This window comes from Ostrinia furnacalis, unplaced genomic scaffold (assembly GCF_004193835.3).
Source record: "Ostrinia furnacalis isolate ACB-3 unplaced genomic scaffold, ASM419383v2 OfSCF7556, whole genome shotgun sequence".
In the NCBI taxonomy this organism is placed as follows: Eukaryota; Metazoa; Arthropoda; class Insecta; order Lepidoptera; family Crambidae; genus Ostrinia; species Ostrinia furnacalis.
The window spans coordinates 16730-36036 of NW_021137795.1; the positions used below are offsets into that span (position 1 = coordinate 16730).

General features: G+C 36.2%; 1 protein-coding gene across 1 annotated transcript; it reads right to left on the reverse strand.

Moving 5' to 3' along the window:
• Positions 1–6290: 6290 nt before the first annotated feature.
• On the reverse strand, positions 6291–17963 carry LOC114365111 (muscarinic acetylcholine receptor DM1-like). Its single transcript, XM_028321584.1, has 4 exons — positions 17740–17963; positions 17240–17348; positions 9033–9208; positions 6291–8953 (listed from the first exon to the last, which is right to left on the reverse strand). The coding sequence occupies exons 1-4, from the start codon at positions 17961–17963 to the stop codon at positions 8164–8166; spliced, it is 1299 nt and encodes a 432-aa protein (XP_028177385.1). The 3' UTR covers positions 6291–8163.
• Positions 17964–19307: the final 1344 nt, after the last annotated feature.

Genomic DNA, 19307 nt, shown 5'->3' on the forward strand with positions numbered 1-19307 from the left:
GTTAACGGATAAGAGACACCAGCCCTGAAGCATGACTAATCAAAAATAACACTAAACTAATTAAACTGTATTATTTACCGTAGATCGTGAAGAATGCATGGTAGAACCAATGAACGGACTTCAGTCTGTTTGAAAATGTTATCTACTTGACCTAGGTGAGCTACAGAAATATTGACTGGTATCATAATCAATATTTCCCTAGCCGAGCCTTCCTCCTTTACCCGGGCTTAGGACAGGCACATACGAGGCCATTATGACCCCGTATGAGGCGGAGTTCCTATTATCATTCCTAATGAAAACCAACACACAAGTGTGGCTTTCTCTAGAAATGTCAAACGGACTGCAGAATCTGGTTGTATAATAAATAAGTTTGTAAAATTTACAAATCCCACGAAAGCTTTTGTAATTTCATATAAGGTTTTCATTTGGTTTCAATCAGTAAATCTTCTGTTATATTATAACATTTTTTTTTGTTTTAATATACATGATCCATCTCAGAATATGATCCATCTCACGGGTGAGATGGATCAATTCTGCGTATCTAAGAGCAATAGCTCTTTATTTAGGTTACCAAAAAGAATGTAATGTAATTTAACATAATGCGTGGCAAAAACCATTATAATATTTTCATGAAATATTATTTTTGTTTGTTAGTTTTGCTCATGCTCAAACCTAAATCAAGAAGTAAAACGGTGGGGAGACACCAGTTCTTAAGAATGAGTAGCAAAGTGAATATTCCTGGACTAAGTTACCCACCCTAGAGCTTGGAAAGCGGTAGAACCAATGTCTGCAGTCCGTTTCGAAAACTTAGCCTAGCTAGCCTAATTACCCTAAGCGAGCTAAAGAAATATTGTCTTGTGCCAATATTTCCCTAGCCGAGCCTTCCTCCTTTCCCCGGGCTTAGGACCGGCACATGCGGGGCCGTATGCCGACGACCCCGTATGAGGCGGAGTTCCTATGATCATTTCTAGTGAAAACTAGCGTTTTAATGCCGCTTTATCTAGAAATGTCAAACGGACCGCAGATTCTGGTTACCTATTACACTAGGGCCAAGTGTTTTTTTCATTAGTTGTTAAATAAATAATTTTTCTTTCTTTCTTTTTTTTTTTCTTTCTTTCAAGTACCATTTCATTTCTGATTCTGCAGTGTAACAAGGATAAGATTTGTATTTTTCTTTTTTTTATCAATGTTTCCACATAATAATAAATGCAAAAGTTAGACTAGAATACGACCAATTTTTATTAATTTGCTCTTATATGAGTTTTGGAAAATGCTTGTCTGCAAAAATGCGCTATCTGTCTCGTCATGAGGGTTCAGTCAAGTTTATCAAAACTATGATTCGTAAACTTACTTTTTTTCAATTAATCACGTGAATTTCTCATTTATTAGCAAGACTAACTTCTCTCAAGATAAAAATTTGAATCAAATTTTTATTTTTTGTTTTTATTTCCACATACTTGCTTTCACGAAAACTATCAACGTACAAAACGGAGGGGAGACACCAGTTCTCAAGAATGAGTAGCAAAGTGAATATTCCTGGACTAAGTTACCCACCCTAGAGCTTGAAAAGCGGTAGAACCAATGTCTGCAGTCCGTTTAGAAAACTTAGCCTAGCTAGCCTAATTACCCTAAGTGAGCTAAAGAAATATTGTCTTGTGCCAATATTTCCCTAGCCGTGCCTTCCTCCTTTCCCCGGGCTTAGGACCGGCACATGCGGGGCCGTCAGTCAGAATAAGACCCCGTATGAGGCGGAGTTCCTATTGCCATTTCTAGAGAGAACCAATATTCGAATGCAGCTTTCTCTAGAAACGTTAAACGGACTGCAGATTCTGGTAGTCTTTGTAGTTAATGTTATTCACAATCCAATTTCGGCTTTTTGTATTTGGACACGGTCTTTATTATTTAGTTATTACAATTGCTGGTTTGGGTACTTATTAGTTTAGGTACATTACAATTCAGTGTTTAATAAATATTATTTAATTAATTTATTATGTTTAATCTAGACATCTGGCATATTTTTTCATTTATAAAAGAATTATTAATTTAAATTATTCTGAATACAGAATCATTGACATTATTTTTTATTTATACATAACATCCGTCACTATACCACACACTATATCAGCATAAATGGTTCCTGATTTGTCCTATTGATGGCTAGAGGTGAGTCTAGACCAGAGTATTATTAAAAAATTAATCATATTTTTTTTTTATTATTATCGATGTTAACTTGTCCTGAACCTATACTAAATTTTACAACTAACTTATTACACAAACGAAAGGGAGACACCAGCTCTGAAGGATGACTAACAAAGTACAGCCCGATTACTAAGATACTCAACCTAAGGTTTGACGAGAGCACAGTAGAACCAATGTCTGCAGTCCGTTTGAAATACTTACCCTAGTTAACCTAAGTGAGCTAAAGAAATATTGTCTTGTGCCAATATTTCCCTAGCCGTGCCTTCCTCCTTTGCCCGGGCTTAGGACCGGCACATGCGGGGCCGTCAGTCAGAATAAGACCCCGTATGTGGCGGAGTTATTATCATTCCTAGCGAAAACCAACATTCGAGTGTAGTTTTCTCTAGAAATGTCAAACCGACTGCAGATTCTGGTTTTACTTAAGCCAAATTCTTTTACTGTAACCGTAGGAATTTTGAGAGGTAATTCACGAATTTTGTTCGAATACAATTTTATTATTCGTTTGTTCAGTGAGATTGTTGTGGATAATTTAATATTGTTTGCCAAACTGGTGGTCTCGTGTCATTTAGCTATTACATCCATATCTTATTTCACCGCGTTAAATATATTATTACTTACATTTTTGTGATGTATTTACCTACTAGTAAATGTTTAAGATGCTTTAAAAATAACTTAAGTAACTTCATAGATTTATTATTTCAATGCTATAAGCTTATGGAGAATTGTATTTTCACAGTCATCTAATAAAGTATACATACAATGTTCATTTACTGGTGTCTACTATTCAATTCTTACTTTTCCGTTTTAAAAAAATTCGGTATTTATTTGCTTTTTTGACAAAAGTTAGTATGACGTTGGTTATGGCTATGGGTAATTAATAATTCTTCATTCTAATAATGTTTAGAGTTACATGATTAGTGGGTAATTAAAAATTCTTCATTCTAATAATGTTTAGAGTTACATGATTAGTGGGTAATTAATAATTCTTCATTCTAAAAATGTTTAGAGTTACATGATTAGTGGGTAATTAATAATTCTTCATTCTAATAATGTTTAGAGTTACATGATTAGTGGGTATATCGCATGGGTGTCCTTTGAGTTAGGTTAGTGATTTGTTGACCTAGAATACTACTTAACTTAAACACCATTAAAAATTTGTTGTGAAATTTTTAAAGTTTCATTGTGGTTTTATGAATATTTTAATAATATAATATCAGTGTTTCTAATACTAAGCAAACGGATGGGAGACACTAGACCTTTAGAATGAGTAGCGAAGTAGACAACTATGCAACCCACCCTAAGGCTTGAAAAAGCGTGGTAGAACCAGTGTCTGCAGTCCGTTTGAAGATTAATCTAATTAACCTAGTTAACCTAAGTGAGCTAAAGAAATATTGTCTTGTGCCAATATTTCCCTAGCCGAGCCTTCCTCCTTTCCCCGGGCTTAGGACCGGCACATGCGGGGCCATGGCATATGACCCCGTATGAGGCGGAGTTCCTCCATTTCTAGCGAAAACCAGCATTCTAAGCTTTCTCTAGAAATGTCAAACAAACTGCAGATTCTGGTAATACCCACGGTTTATGAAGTTTTTAAGTTACAATACAGAACTCACAAATTAAACATACTATTTTTTAAACTATATCATGCCATACTTGTCTACGCGAGAATATTATGTACCTATATAACCGTGTGCTTAAAATGTTTTGATATTAATAATAATAAACCGTTTTATTTGACAAAAAGAGCGACATCTTACAAAAATTACATAAATTACAAAAAAAACCATTGTGCCCTGCTGTCAAATAGGGGCCCACTCAGCATTAATCGGGGCATGCCGTGGGCATGGTATTAAATCCAAATAATAATATACTTTTCAATATAATATTATTTATACTTTGAAAATAATAAAAGTCAATTGAGTACCTGTTCTAATGGGAAACGGTGTTTAGATCCTTATGAAGATTAAAAACTGTTAAATATGTCAATGAATTACGATACCCTTTTCAGATTACACAACAAACTAGGTATAAATCTCTCAACGCAGGAATGGTTTCCGCCCAGAATTAACTTGTATGATATTTTCAAGTAAATGATATTTTTGTTAAATTGCAAGTTGGCAAATAGGCACTAAAATTTGATAATTCAAGCACTATCATTAAACATTTTCCATTAAATTGGCCTATCTATGAGTTACATAGATCACAAGACTTTAAATCACAAGGATATCGAATGAGTATCCTTGGAATTAAGGCTAAAGTATTCACAAATTACTAAAAATTTTGCATTTAAAATTTTTAGTTTTTTTTTATCTTGTTTGACGGACTGATAACATGCAACGTTTAACGGATGGGAGACACCGGATCTTTAGAATGAGTGGCGAAGTAAAGACGACTAAGCAACCCACCCTAAGGCCAGACGAAAGCGGTAGAGCCAATGTCTGCAGTCCGTTTGAATACTTAGCCTAACTAACCTAGAAGAGCTAGAAAAATATTGTCTTGTGCCAATATTTCCCTAGCCGAACCTTCCTCCTTTACCCGGGCTTAGGACCGGCACATGCGGGGCCATGGCATATGACCCCGTATGAGGCGGAGTTCCGATTGACATTTCAAGCGAAAACTAGCATTCTAGTGTAGCTTTCTCTGGAAATGTCAAACGGGCTGCAGATGCTGACTCTACGTTTGCTTATTCGTTCATTATAAGGGCAAAAGGGGTCTATAAATCTAGGGGTCTAATACGGGTTTTTTGTCCGTTCCTATTCGTTTAAATTACAATACCTATCCTGAACTATTATGTGGCATCGTAGAGCTTTTTTATTCAACTTTGTGTAATTTAATTACTTAACTGACTGCATTTGTGAATAATTTCTTATTACTTGGATAATTAGTTTATAAATAGAGCAGAATTACGCATTTTAGGGGTGAGCAGAAAACATGGCGTTGACTTCTACGTAAATTGATTAACGTTAATGAGATACCGGGAAAATGAGCAATATTGTAAATATCGATTGCAGTGCTTTATCAAAATAGATATCCACGATTACCTGCTAACTTATCTTATGAATAATATACTAATTGATATTTAATTAAAAATATATTTCTTTATAACCTCTTATATTGAAATATAGGTCTAACGCTCATTATACTTTCGTCAATTATAAAATTTAAAATAAATAAAATGCGTAATCCTCCTTTGTGTGGTATAAAATCTTTGGTAATAGTCAAATCTAAGGCTTAGTGTTACAATTACTTTCTGATATATCATAATAATATGCTATACTCTACACGTACATATTTTAATAAATTGGTTAATAAAAACCTCATTCACAACAAAAGGAACGCTTTACGACACTCATAGATTTGATGTATATTTTACATATACGATATATAAATACACACGTGTATATAAGTAATACTTTCTATTAATAATGCCAATACAAATATCATAGACTTACGAAATATCGAATTAAACATCGTATTTACAATATTAAACTTTATACTTTAAAATCCATACACAAATTTAGAATTTAAGTAATCTCTTTGGCTACTTTGACACTCAAGATATTGTTACATTAATTAATTTAATTATACTTTAATTATCTTTAATAAAACTGGAGACAGGCTAAGTGGCTACTCTGTTAACTCACTTCTCACTCGACAATAAAATATCACAAAAGTGATATAAAAATGACAATCACATACCAAAGTTGAAATCATTTTACATTAAAATTCTATTATTTAAAGTGAGTTAAGTTAGTAGCTTAAGGGAATAACACTTTGAAATCGTTGTATGTTTCTTGTTTGTGTCACCAAACATTGGGACCATTGTCCAAATGTCAAACAAAATACAGACAAAATAAGGGTTGAACAGTCAGCATCAGAAATAACAATGAGATGAGCACAAATCTTTCAAAATATCTGTGAGTCTGCAGCAAACGAATAACGAATTCTTACATTGGCACTTCTTTCACAGCGATTGTGGGTAAAATTGTAAGAAAAAGTACAGAAAATTTTAAATAATTTTATGCAGACAACATAGCAAATATAAAATTGTAAATGAAAATAGGAAAAATTTAAACAAAAGTGTCCTTATTTTCTTATCAATCAAAAATATAATGGAGAATGAAACTGAATTTGTTTGTCGTGATTATCAGATATTTTGAAATTTTTGAATACTCTATAATTTTTGATGCTACTGCATTGCTATCTAACCGCATTTATTATTAAAATTTCACAATTAAGATATCTATTAAAATATGTTTTAACTACCGAAGTATTTTAGTTGTAATCCCACGCGAAGATAATACACAGTTTAAATATTGCTTAGAAATGTTACAATTAAAGTCTTATAAATAAATGTTTAGTTTAAACGCTTACTAAATCCAAAACAAGGCTCAGGACTCTCTCTTGACTTGTCAACGCTCTTCAATGAAATAAACTCCCAAAGGCCAATGGATAAAACATTTTGATTGGCAAAGGTAGACCATAGAAGTCCATGTCATATTTTTAGTCCTATGAGCAAAGAACGACGGAATCTAAGTAACTGACCCACCGATTATTCGTCACTCAGCAAGCAGGTTGATAATTTTGATCTCGTAATAGGATAAAACCCGGACCGAAGAAGACCAGAGTGATGGACATAGTCCATTTAGCACGTTAAAGTGGCAGTGGGCCGAACTGTCTGTCTTAAATAATGATAGAGGATGTAGTGAACTGGTTTTCCCGTTACGTAGGTGTATGAAGCCTTCTTGCTCGATGGACCGACGTCCTCAAAAGAATGTAAAAGCCGTGGCCGTGAATGAAAAAAGTGGCTGGATAAGAACGGGGGATCCTGCTTTTTGGGTAGGCTTATGTCCAGCAGTTGGCTATCATTGGCTATTATGATAAGAAGAAAGCAACTTTGTATGCTTACACACACGTCAGCTTCAATATGTTTAGTTAAATGACAGATAGATTTCTATGGATCTTGGCTCGCCAATTTGAATATTCTTAAGATTTTAAGTTAAGTCAAACATTTTATTAGCATGTGCCATTTATATGGCATTGATACCTAGACTGAATCAGCGATTTATTGACTTAAATTAAAAACTTAAGATGACGTGATACTTTTAATTTGACTGTAAATAAACACAATATTCGCAAAATATTTTCAAGATATCTTTTTAGTTGTTAACAAAAGTAATAATGAAACAATCCCTGCTCTAAATTCGTCAATTTTAACCCTAGAAGCTCAAACCTTTTCAGAACACCGTATAGAGAATCTTTGACTAGAGAAATTACAATTAAATCGTGATTAAAGACTAGATTTGTTTCTACCCACTTTACGCCTCTATTTTCAGCGTTTATCACTCTAATACTAATCACTCTTAAATTAATATTCGGGCATTTATAAGGTCAATTAACCCTTCGCGATTTAATATATCTCTTCTTAAAACAGAAGACTTAAAATATCAGAGAGTGGAATCGTCAACGTAGAATTCTTCTAACACAAGAATATCACAAAACGCGAAATCTATAAATGATACCACTACGAATGGACGGGATGATTAACTCACTATGGAAACGAAAAGCTTCGTGATTGCTTTTAGTGGGGAAAACAACGAACAGACATTTCACAGGTTTTACCACAATACATTTAGTTAAAATTTTAGTTCACTTTTAGAAAATGTTTAAAGTTAACTTTAGTAGACACATGGAGAGCACCGAGTTCATACAGTGGAGCTTTGAGTATTGCTGGTTACGCGAAAAATATAGAGGTATTGTAAGTTTTGTACTTTAATCTTTAGAGTTGGTAACCCAGGCTGGTTGAAGGTGTATCAACTCGGTACCATCGAAGCATCTTAGATACCAAAATTGGGCAATCTTCATTTTGGCATCACTAAAGTTCACATCACACATCACACCATACCCCTCAGATAACCTACGCACCAAATACACCATGAAGCTCAAAAACCAAGTTTTCCTATCAAATTAATTGTACACACCTCTAGTCATCGCTTCTCTATTTCTGTTGTGCCATTTACAAGTCAAGATCCTAACGTATGTTCTTCTGAACGTGGCGTTACACAGAGCGTAACAAACCGGATTTATTGTGGAGTTGATATAGCACAAAGCATAAAAGAAAGACCAGAGCTCGTCAGGTATGCACCTCGTGCACGCCGTCAAAGGTTTCAAGAGCACCAGAATGTTATAAGGCGTCCAAGTTATAATAAAAGATAGGAGAATAGCTGAAAGCGTTTTCGCAGCTTTCGTTTCCTGTTTCTTCTCTTGCGTTTTCTTCTTCTTCGGCTGTTTCGAAGTTATCCCCTTCCCAGCTAGCTGCTTCGGGATAATCTTTGCATTTAAAGGTATTCTTACGTCTTGTATGTGCGACGTTCTTCTCGTGAGCGCTGGGTGACCGGCTGGGTGGAGATTCAGTTCTGAATCACCCCTCGCAGGCGGTCGATAGTGCGTTCTCGTGTTGGTGGGTGGTGATTCTTCGGTGATCATTTTGATTGTCGCTCTGTCAGAGTCCGCGTCAGGTAGGCGTATGACGATGGTGTAGACAGAGTCGGCAGAGGCAGATTTTGGTGCTGGTGAGGTAGTAGAGTTGATTCTTGTGTTTGGTGGGAGGGACCGGCTGTCCCGGGCAGCTGGGATGCTGCCAGGGGGAGGGTCGTAGGTTCTGCGGAGAGGGGAAGTTCCTCCGTCAGGACCTGTGGAGCCGCCGGAGCCGCCGCGCGTGGCGTATGGATCCCTGATGACGTTTAACGACGTACATCTGGAGACAATGCATTTGATATGGATATAAAGATGTTTGGAGCCCATTTTAAGTGCTTATAAGTTGACTGGACACTTACCTGGATACAGAGCTCTGCAGCGGCGTCTCCACAGACACGGGCGTGGCATACCCCGGGTCGGAGGGCTCCTCTTCCGGCTCGGTGTCCTCCTGGTCCTCCCTGCCGGAGTGCCACCACGCCACGCACCACGCCCTCACGGCGGGCCAGCCGCGCTTGGGGCGTCGAGAGGAACTTGACTGTGAACAAGGTGTATTTATAAATATTTGTAGATTAATCATACAAATGGCGTTCATAATGAAAATTTTGAAATAAGTGATTCACGATTGATTAGATTGCATTTAATTTCAAGAATCAGTAATTTCTAGACTACAAGATTTTGTAGTAGGTACACAATCCCTGATTCTACACTACAGTTTTGGTCTTCAAATTTACAGATGTACCTACCTATATTTAAAATACTAACATCATTTATTTTTCGTTGCTTAATCCGTGAAAGCTTCAAAATCAAGCCGATTTACGTTATAACATCTACCTGTTTTTTTTAAATTGGTATTCGTTAGTTTAACTCTATCTCCATTTCAATTTCAATCAAATGAATATTAATGAAATGCATGCAACTATAAAATAAAGGTTCCACGTTGCCTTTACTAACCGGTTTTGACACTGTGCGCCAAATAACCCAATATACAGGCTCGATTGGCACCCTTCCAGATTTGGTCACAACTGAAATATTCCGGCCTGTATTCCATGGTTTAGAAATCGACCTTATCCCTGTTGATTTAGAGTCGTCGGAAAAGATTTGGTCGGATTTGGCTTTACATTTGCTTTGGCTGCATTCGCAAATGCATCGAAATTTTGAACAGCGTCGTGTATTTATCATGCAAGCGCAATTCGGAAATGCTTTTCATTGGACCTCGTTAGACTGACTACATTACTGGAAATTTTCATTAGAATCATTTAATTTTGTATTACACTATGTTCGTTTTATAAACCATCTACATACAGGGTGTCCCAAAAACAATGGATAACCTTGTAACTATCGATAAGCCTCACTATGGATGGTTTCTGTGATAAAAAAATTTGACCATATTTTTATATCACGGTTTTCGAGATTCTTAAGTTTTTTGTATTTTTTAGAAAACTGACACACACATTTTTCTTTTCTTCTTTTTCATCTTTTTTCAATGCTTTGGAATTATTTTGTTGAATTTCATGAGAAAAAATAATCACAGATGGCCATTTTCTAAAAATAAAAATCTTTTTTCTGTGATATTTTTACTAAAGTCAAAATTTTGACATTATAGAGATCTTGAGGAGGCTAGTCGACAGTTGTAAGGTTATGCATTGTTTTTGGGACATCCTGTATAGGTAACAAATGAAACGAAAATCAGTCTAATTTTCCGAAGTGCTCATACTTATTTATCACTGGCGAATCCTAAAGCTATAAACCTTTTGCCTAAAGCCGTATTTTAAAGCATTAAAGTTTCAATTCGCGTACGAATTTTCACATATCGTATGGAAATTCTCATACATTTGCGTGATTTCGAATGCGAATTAGATTTCAATTGCCATTGTTCCTATTGAACCAGGAAAGTGGTAAAATCCATTCATTTTAACCCTATTTTATATGCATAGTGTTGAAAATGTGGTGATATCCATTTAACTAGATAAAAGGTAGGCTCGCATGATTCAATGCTTGAAACTCATTTCAAGCTCAAACATACCTACATTCAAATATGTGATTGGTTGAATTTTAATATTTAGGCCAATCATACATGCATAGACTTTTAGCATAATAGCCTATTGAAAATTCATAGTTTGACCTTAACCGAAGTAAGAAGGTACTCGTACTTCAAATATTATCTAACCTTGTGTTTTACGTGTGCCTTACAACATTTTTTTTATGTACTTATATGAGAATACCTGTTTAACAGAATACACTGCCATACTAGGCATTGCCTACCAGGAGGTTTCACGATTTACAGGTAGGTAATGTTGGTACGGCTAAGCAGAAGTGTAAAGATCATCATCATCATCATCTCAGCCATATGACATCCACTGCTGAACATAGGCCTCCCCCAATGCTTTCCATGTAGCCCGGTTGGTAGCGGCCTGCGTCCAGCGCCTTCCTGCTACCTTTATGATGTCGTCGGTCCACGGGTGGACGTCCCACGCTGCGTTTAAAGAGTAAAGATATCCAAAGATTTTATATTTACTCTATTATATAAACATATTATGTTTGTCAAAAGTTCATCGAACTTCGTCTCTCCGCAGTCCGCATCACAGCACAACTTGGATATGTCAGGAAAAAGGGACACATTTGCAAAGGAACCCCAATTTCTCTTAATAACCCAAAGTGGGCCCATTACTTACGACTCTAATAAGAGTCCTAAAACAACGTGGACAAACAGAAGAAAAACCTTTTTATACGACGGAAGCAAACGGCACATACGCATTTTGATAATTTGATTTAAGGGAGAGTCCGGACTTTCGTTCAGGAAAACGAATACGAGTGCCGTAAAAGAGAAGTTTGTAGGTTTAATAAAGCGCACCAAATCGATGCAAACTTGAACAAAGAAATAAGCGTGTTATTGTATGAATTCAAATGTTTAGAATTTCAGACCAACAATGGATTTTTTTCAAAGAATTGAATTCTGCACATCATTTATTCGAGCTTTTTGTTAAAATGCAGAATTAATCCAGTCATATGGTAGTTTTGCCTGGATAACTGAAAACTTTACAGTTAATCCCATTATTTTCAACCAAACGACAGGACTAAGTGCTAGATTTTAAAAATGGCGACTAATTTGATCGAATTATTTGGAAGAATCGATATGTTACGGTCAAAGTGATAAATGTGAAAATTATGAATAATCGCCAGTTATTATGAATAATCACCGCATGATTTGGTAAATGTGATTAATATGAGGTCATTTATGTGTGTATAAAACTAAATATGCGGTTTAGGGGTGGCCCTTGGGCCACCCCCGCAGCACCTTAACCTATTTTTCACTTTAAATCCAAACATTATGTTATAGGCATCATGGAAAAGTAATATCATGCAAGAAACATTAAAAACTCATTATGCCAAATTATATTAATATATGACATCAAAACGTTTAAAAGTTTGGCTGTACACGAGCACGTACACAAGATGTTGTTCTCTTTTATGAAATTTGTTATTAGTACTAAGGTTGAATTATTAAATAATCACTGTTAAATGTGATTAATTTATCACTTTTACCGCGACTGTCGGTAATTATTCATAATAACCGGTTATTATTAATAATTTTCAATTTATCACATTAACCGTAACATATACACTAAAACTAATATTTTATTTATTACACTTTATTGAAAGCAAAGGTGTTAATGGGAATATAATTCTCTCCTTCAACGCATAAGAATTATTTGATGAACATTTAGAAAAACGTGATCATAAATAATTTCATAAAATCCAACACAAAAAACCAACAGATAATGATGTAATGGGTAAGTACTCGTACAAGTACAATGTAATCACGTGCGTAGCCTGAACGTAACATGTTAAAAATGTTTTCTCTATGGCTTCATGTATGACTTCCGCTATGTCAGAGGTACCTCGCTACTATAATACCTACTTGTCAAACCCAAGACGGGGTGAATGGCCTAGAAGTAAAAACCTACCATACTACATATATAGGCCGTTGTCGTAATTTTTTTTCCTGATTTTTCAGGTCGTTGACCGGCTGAAAGACAATAAGTTGTTGTTAATAGGCAATTTGAAAAATAAATATGTCAGTTTTTGGTCTGTTTACTTTTAAACTATAAATAGGTTTTTCTTTACCTATGAAATTACCGTATTTTTTACTTCAATATTCATAAGTTCGCATAATTGTATAACAGGTCCCAATATTCTTTTTGTTTGGTTATTTTATTTCAAGGCAATTTTGTATTTTTAAAGAAACTTGACTGGACTGAACATATTATTATTAATTAGCTTTTGTCCGCGGCTTCACCCGCGTGAAATTTAGTATGTCACAGATCATCATAAATTATAGCCTATACAGGGTGGAAACGTTAAGTGATCTCACTCGATTATTTCTAAACTATACAAGATATTCAAAAACTTGTTACTGATCCTGAAAGTGCTTCATGAGCTCTTTTAAACGGTACCAATAGTATGTTACAGAATAAACTGGATCTATCTGAAAATTCAATGTTTCCAGCTTCCATACTAAATGTATGCCAGACACACAACATTAGAAGTGTATTTTTTACCCGACTACGGCAAAGCCAAAGGAGGGTTATGATTTTGACAGGCTATGTATGTATGTATGTATGTATGTATGTTCATGTGTTCCCTCGTAACTTCTAAACTACTTATCAGAATTCTACAAATGACATATCATTAGAAGCGTCTTAATTGTCCGCTGGTTATAGGCTATATGGGGTTTCACAAAATCTAATGTGGCGCCCTCTAGCGGATAAAACATACAGATTTAAAAAATAAAGTTAAGATAAATATGCCGTGTTTGGTATCATTTGAAAGCGCTTTACTTGTACATTTTGAATATATATATATATTACTAGCATTTGCTTGTAACTTATTTGTATTCAAGGGCTGATTGCATATAATTCACATCTTTTCGTTCATAGCTTCTTTACTACTTACTAGTTCATCAATTTAATTTTTGTTAATATTATGCGCCACAAATACACTTTAACACCAAAATAGTACAAATAATAAATAAAAAGTAAAAAGCGTAGTCACACGTTTCATATACCTACCTACCGTAGCACTTTGACAACGTGTGACTACGCCTTTCCAAACATGAAAATTACTATGCAACTACATTAGCAAGTTTGTTCAGTTCAGTATTCTGAAAATCTTGTTTTATACTTTTTCAGTGTCGTTTTTTGTCGTAGTTGGGTTTTAGTTTTTTTACTTTTTATTTATTTTAATTAATAATAAACTCTTTAAATAAACTCTTAAATTGTATTCTTATTTTTTAACTTTCGCATCTAGAATATAAGTAGGATTACGATAAAAAACTTTATTCGCCATCATTCAGCTACGGTACATCGTTTTTAATCCGATTAAAGCATAAAAGGCTGGGCATTTGATTTCAAAAATGTTTTATCCTTTGTTGGGCAAAAAGCCACGTCCATTAGCGTTAATTTATTTATAATAGTTTGCGGCAAACGCAGTTAACGCAGTATGAAGTTAATAGTTTGTACATAATTTGTATTAAAACTTGATTATGGCTGGGAGTGTATTTTGGCTATGGTTACTTTATAAATAGAGGACAATAATGTCATAATCTTCCATACAAATATATGATATCAGTATTAGGACTAGTTAGGAGTACCCTCTGGATTCTTCTGGTATGTTATACAAAATATCAATTATTACGAAAATTTCTGTATATAAATACACTTTATTGGACATGTAGATTGTAGATAGCCTCAGTTCACAAAAGAACTTAAATGTCAAAAACCAAAATTTAAAACCTACTTTCCTCTCTTAAAACGAAACGTGAAACGTCGGGAAGGTAAAAACCTTTTCACCTTTTTAAAAGTGTTTGTGTGTTGCCAAATCCCGTAATAGTGAGAATCTAAGGCTGTTATCACACTGCGCCGCGCTCCGGCGACAGATTTAATCATTGTATGCAAGTACCTCAGTTTGTATAGAAAACACGCGCGGCACTTCACACTGACAACGCGTCCGCGCGCGTGATTTTTTATATGAAAATCACGCGCTCCGCGGCGGAGCGCGGCGCAGTGTGATAACCGCCTAATGATCCTTCCAATTTAACCTCAAACAAAACTCATCTTGGCAATTCAACTCCATATAGACCTTAAGAAAGTTGATTGCACAAAAACGCACTGCAACCAATGTCAGCAGTTCCCAAAGTTTGTTCACAATTAGGAAGATTTCGCGAAAGTGCGGGGCGACTAGACTTCGTGAAGCGAAATAAATTCAATTCCGACGGAGCCCGAACTTAACGTCGGAACTTGGCGAATTAGGGGGGTAGGGCTGGCAGTCGCGGAGTTTGGGAACTTAGACGTATAGTGTTATGGAAGTTGTAGTAAAACGTAATGTTACCGGACTTTGAGGAGGTTTATGTAGACTAATGTAGAGAAACTGACTGAGATAAGTACTGTTTACGATAGCATTAATAATTAGATTTTTTAAATGCTTATTTAAAGAATATACTTAATAAAATTTAGATTTTAAGTGCTGTAATTTATTTCATTTTTGTATACAAAAACATCCAATGTCTAATTAACTCGTATTTTCCTACTAATATTATAAATGCGAAAGTTTGGATGTTTGGATGTTTGTTACTCTTTCACGCAAAAACTACTGAACCGATTTTGATAAAACTTTACAGTATTATTCTTTATAACCCAGAATAACATATAGGCTATAATTTAAGACGATCTGTAACAAACTCAATTTCACGCGGGTGAAGCCGCGGGCAAAAGCTAGTTAATAGAGAAAGTCGCAGAGTAAAGAATTAGAAACAGTACCATATTGTCGCAGCCTTAATATGAAATGTAAATTAAATGCAAATGTGGGAACATTTCGCCGCTACGTCTGCTTGTCTGCAGCTACGTTTGAAGCACGCCTGTATTTTGAGCGGAATATTTTATGAAACGCGTATTATTTATTATTCTTATTTGCCGACTTCAAAAAAGAAGGATCTCATTCGGTTGTTTGTCTGTTATCACAGAACTCCGTAATTTACAAACAGATTTTAAAATTTCTTTTTATTTAAAAGATGATACCGGGTGATCCCCTTTTTAAGAGGGTTGTAGGTTGTAGCTCACTAAATTATTGATAAGTATCAACTATTTTCTTAATTGCGAGCTAGCTAAAGAACTAGATGTACGTAAGTACAGTCAGCGTCAAATAGTTCGTGACATTCAAAGTGGTCAAAAAGTTCGCAACATATCTTTGTTACAACTACAACCGGAACAAAGTTGTGCTGTCAACATTTTGGTCACTTTGAGTGTCACGAGCTATTTGGCGCTGACTGTACCACGACAAACTTAGGCTGAGCTGCACCACCTAAAGGCCTATTCAAACCTGAGCGATATTCGCTGCCGCTGTGGGTAGAGGTACATACCGCGCGGGTTTCGCTCAGGTATTTAGTATCAAGTATCGCGGCTAGAGCGACCTGAGAGATATTCGCTGCCGCTGTGGGTAGAGGTACATACCGCGCGGGTTTCGCTCAGGTATTTAGTATCAAGTATCGCGGCTAGAGCGACCTGAGCGATATTCGCTGCCGCTGTGGGTAGAGGTACATACCGCGCGGGTTTCGCTCAGGTATTTAGTATCAAGTACCGCGGCTAGAGCGACCTGAGCGATATTCGCTGCCGCTGTGGGTAGAGGTACATACCGCGCGGGTTTCGCTCAGGTATTTAGTATCAAGTATCGCGGCTAGAGCGACCTGAGCGATATTCGCTGCCGCTGTGGGTAGAGGTACATACCGCGCGGGTTTCGCTCAGGTATTAAGTATCAAGTACCGCGGCAATACCGCTTAGGTCTGAACAGTATTCTTATAGCATAAGTACCCACTGGGTTTTCTCTGCCGCAGACGGTAACGAATACCGCTTAGGTCTGAATAGGCCTTAACTTTAACGGTTACTATAACGATAACCGGTGCATTTTGTATGGAGTTTGAAAGATTTTTGACGTTTGTTAAAGTTAAAGCAAGATGGTGCAACTCAGTCTTAAACTCATAGTTCATAAAACACACGATCAAAACGTCGTCATTATTTACGTGTGCATTCAGTAACGTTCACGTGATAAATATGAAATTATTTCAGATAACCGGTTCACGCCCGTACTGTAACACAATTGCTATTCTAAACCGTAACCTAGTAACTAGGTAGAAGCACTGATTAATAATATTTAAGTTTAGATATCTACTTAGTCGTCTTTCTGTGACTACTAATGTAGTAATGAATACATAGTACTCACCCCTTTTGAGAGATATCGAACTCGAGTCGATATCTCTCCAAAGGGATGCGCGAAGCCACAACAAGGGCTCTCGCGGAAGACCAGTTTCTTGACATGCCCTTACGAGCATGTCAGGATAAATGCTGAGCGGGCCTATTGACCCAGTGGCCCACTATTTTCTATATTCGTTTTGTGTTGTTATTGTTTATAATTTGTGCTTACTGTGTTCAATAAAGTCTATTTCTTTCTTTCTTTCTTTTTTTCTATAGTAGAAATGAATTCTTGAGTAAAAATCTGTGCCTGTTCTAATGCTTACCTGGTGGTCTCTCCACCGAGGGTCGTGCAACGCTCCCCTGACGTGATACACAGAGTCTGTGTCCCCGGACTCGGAACGCGCCCGCCCGTCGATCTCGCGGGTCTCGTCGCTGTGGACAAGGAAGCTTCATTATAGATACAAAAATATTGAATAAGAATAAGAATAAGAAATTTATTCATAATGTTCATTACATGTCAAATTTTCAATATATTTTCTTATTAATAATAAACAATTGCAGTATTAATAAGAAAGAAATCATGTCCAAATAAATTAATAATACAAATAGAATTAATGTCAATTAAATGTCAAAATAAAAACTAGTGGGTAACAGTGTCAATAATAATTAAATTTCAAACAGTTCGTCAATTTTATAGAACGCCTGCTCGATCAACCACTTTTTTAATTGAAATTTGAAAGAATGGAGTGATACCGCTTCTTTCACTATTTTAGGCAATCGGTTGTATACTTTAGGCCCCAATACGTGCGTCAAAGAGTCAGACTTTCGTAGTCTACCTGCAGTCGATACTAGTGCTTCGGCGAAGCGAGTATTATAGTTGTGACGATCCCTATGTCTCACAAATGAGTCCAGGTTCTCGCGCGTGTATATAGCTACCTGGTAAATTACTATGGACGGCAGGGTGAGTATACTTAGGTTTCTGAAGTGAGGCCTAACAGTTGTTCGCTGCGATACCTGTACAATGGCCCTCACAGCGCGTTTCTGCATCCTAAATACCCGCTCTCGGTCGGCACCGAGTAAGGCTTGNTAAATTCTAATCTAACTAGAGTGCTTCAAAGTCAGCACCTGACAATATTATTCTTAAAGCGGGCAATCACTACCAGTGGGCAATCACTCTCTGGTTTACCCTACATCATTTGTTGGCCGTTTGGTGTAGTGGTTCGAAACGGACTAATATTCCGGAGGTTGCGGGTTCGATTCCCGCACAGTACAAACATTTGTGTCATCATCATCATCATTTCAGCCATAGGACGTCCACTGCGGAACATAGGCCTCCCCCAATGCTTTCCATGTTGATCGATTGGTAGCGGCCTGCGTCCAGCGCTTCCCTGCTACCTTTACGATGTCGTTGGTCCACCTTGTGGTGGTACGCAGCCTCCATTCCAGAACCTTTCTGCCCCATCGGCCGTCAGTTCTGCGTACTATGTGCCCTGCCCATTGCCACTTCAGCTTGCTAATCCGTCAGCTTGCTAATAACATTTGTGTGCATGAACATATTTGTTTGTATTAGACTGGGTGTTTCTATGTATAATAAGTATGTATTTAAAAAAAAGTATTTAAGTATGTTTATATCCGTTGTCTAGTACCCATAGTACAAGCTTTGCTTAGTTTGGGACTAGAAGCGCAGTATAAAATGTCCAAGGATATTATATTTATATTACGAGGCGAAGAAAATCGGCAAGACTTGGAGCGAGATCCAACGCGAAGCTCAAGACCGAACGCGATGGAGGACTGTTGACCTTATCCAAATCCGTATCAACTGTCAAATTTCATTCAGTTTTAGATTAAATTAGATTAAACTAGCTGACCCGGCGAACTTTGTTCCGCCTTAATGGCAATAAATAGGTAAGCAGTTTTTTTTTAATTTCGAACGGGATAAAAAGTATCCTATGTCCTTCTCCTGGCTCTAAACTACCTCCCTGACAATTTTCAGCTAAATCGGTTCAGCCGTTCTTGAGTTATAAGTGGAGTAACTAACACGACTTTCTTTTATATATATACATAGATATCCACAATTTTCCATGCGTTTACACTTTAATATTGTTTAAAGTGTTATACCTACACAATATGAAAATGTAAAATCATCGAAAAACGGAGATATTTTACCTGAAAACCAGTATCATTCTAATTTAGAATACCAAAACTTTAATGTTTTTTTAGCATGTCAAAAAACTACTCACTCAGCATTATGCTGGATGCATGCTGAAAAATCGCAGATGGATTTTTTGTGACAACAAAAGAATATTTTAATATTTTGTAAGCATTATTAGTGTAATAATTTATTGGTAAACCTAAGAAAATAAATAAATAAATAAAATATTACTTTATTAC

Coding starts and splice junctions, on each gene's coding strand:
- LOC114365111 (XM_028321584.1), bottom strand. CDS start 17,963: ATGCAGAAACGCGCTGTGAGGGCCATTGTACAGGTATCGCAGCGAACA. Junction 9,209..17,239: donor CTCGGTGGAGAGACCACCAG/GTAAGCATTAGA, acceptor CCTTGTTCACAG/TCAAGTTCCTCTCGACGCCC. Junction 8,954..9,032: donor CTGCAGAGCTCTGTATCCAG/GTAAGTGTCCAG, acceptor CATTGTCTCCAG/ATGTACGTCGTTAAACGTCA.